Source organism: Vollenhovia emeryi, unplaced genomic scaffold (genome assembly GCF_000949405.1).
Source record: "Vollenhovia emeryi isolate VEMERY1.0 unplaced genomic scaffold, V.emery_V1.0 DF951489.1, whole genome shotgun sequence".
NCBI classification, from domain to species: Eukaryota; Metazoa; Arthropoda; class Insecta; order Hymenoptera; family Formicidae; genus Vollenhovia; species Vollenhovia emeryi.
Genome location: NW_011954877.1, coordinates 1 through 1088, shown reverse-complemented (window position 1 = coordinate 1088; position 1088 = coordinate 1). Strand labels below are relative to the sequence as shown.

The 1088-nt window shown below is 43.2% G+C and overlaps 1 protein-coding gene across 1 annotated transcript; it reads left to right on the top strand.

Annotated features, from left to right (window-relative positions):
• Positions 1-192: 192 nt before the first annotated feature.
• LOC105559482 (putative uncharacterized protein FLJ37770) lies at positions 193-1077 on the top strand. The gene has a single exon (XM_012007834.1). It carries the CDS (start codon positions 434-436, stop codon positions 902-904), a length of 471 nt encoding a protein of 156 aa, XP_011863224.1. The 5' UTR covers positions 193-433; the 3' UTR covers positions 905-1077.
• Positions 1078-1088: the final 11 nt, after the last annotated feature.

Sequence of the window (1088 nt, the reverse complement as noted above, 5' to 3'; positions counted from 1 at the left end):
TTGGTCCAAGTTCTAATTCCGCGAAATATGTAGCCAATCAATATAGCTGTTCCACAAAAGCTGCAAGTTGATGGGCTACGCATTTCTCAAAACTAGAACTTGGACCAAGTACTAGCATCATGGACACAGGCCTTAATTCGCCTGAATAGATACAGAGTTTTTAAATTTCTAAACAGTTGCTATTCTTTTTATCGGTGCTGTCGATACGTTATTGGCCAAATGAGATACGAGGTCTGTTCAAAAAGTATCGCGATTTTTGAATTTCCGCGGGCTACGTATATTCGATTTTCGATTTTTTTGTGGTGTTATGTTGGTACTCATGTCCCTCACTCATGCCGACAAGTTCGGCCATTTTGAATGTTCAATTAATTTTTGACAGCTATTTTGCTTGGACGTGTTTTGACTCGTCTTCGATTTTTGCCTATTCCAAGAAATGGATCAAAGAATATGTATCAAATTTTGTGTGAAGAACAAAATTAAGTGCGCGGACGCATTCCGAATGTTGACTGTGGCATATGGTGAAGCTACCTTGAACCAAAGCCACGTTTATCGGTGGTACAAAATGTTCTCAGAGGGCCGAGAAGATGTGAACGACGAAGAGCGTGCCGGACGCCCGAGCACGTCAATAACAGACGAAAACATTGATGAAGTGAAGAAAATAGTATTGGCCAATCGTCGAATCACCATTAGAGAAGTTGCTAAGGACCTAAACATATCGATTGGTTCGTGCCATTCGATTTTTACCAATGATTTGGGCATGAGACGGGTCGCCGCGAAATTCGTACCAAAATTGCTCACTATCGACCAAAAACAGCATCGCATTAACATTGCTACGGAGCTGTTGGACTCTGTCCGCGACGACCAAAATTTGCTCCAGAGGGTCATAACTGGTGACGAATCATGATTCATGGGTTTATGGTTATGACGTGGAAACCAAAGCTCAATCATCCCAATGGAAGCTGCCGCACGAGCCAAGACCGAAAAAAGCGCGCCAAGTTCGGTCGAATGTGAAGGTTTTGCTTACAGTTTTCTTCGATTGCAGGGGCGTGGTGCATCATGAGTTCTTGCCACAGGGTAGAACGGTCAAT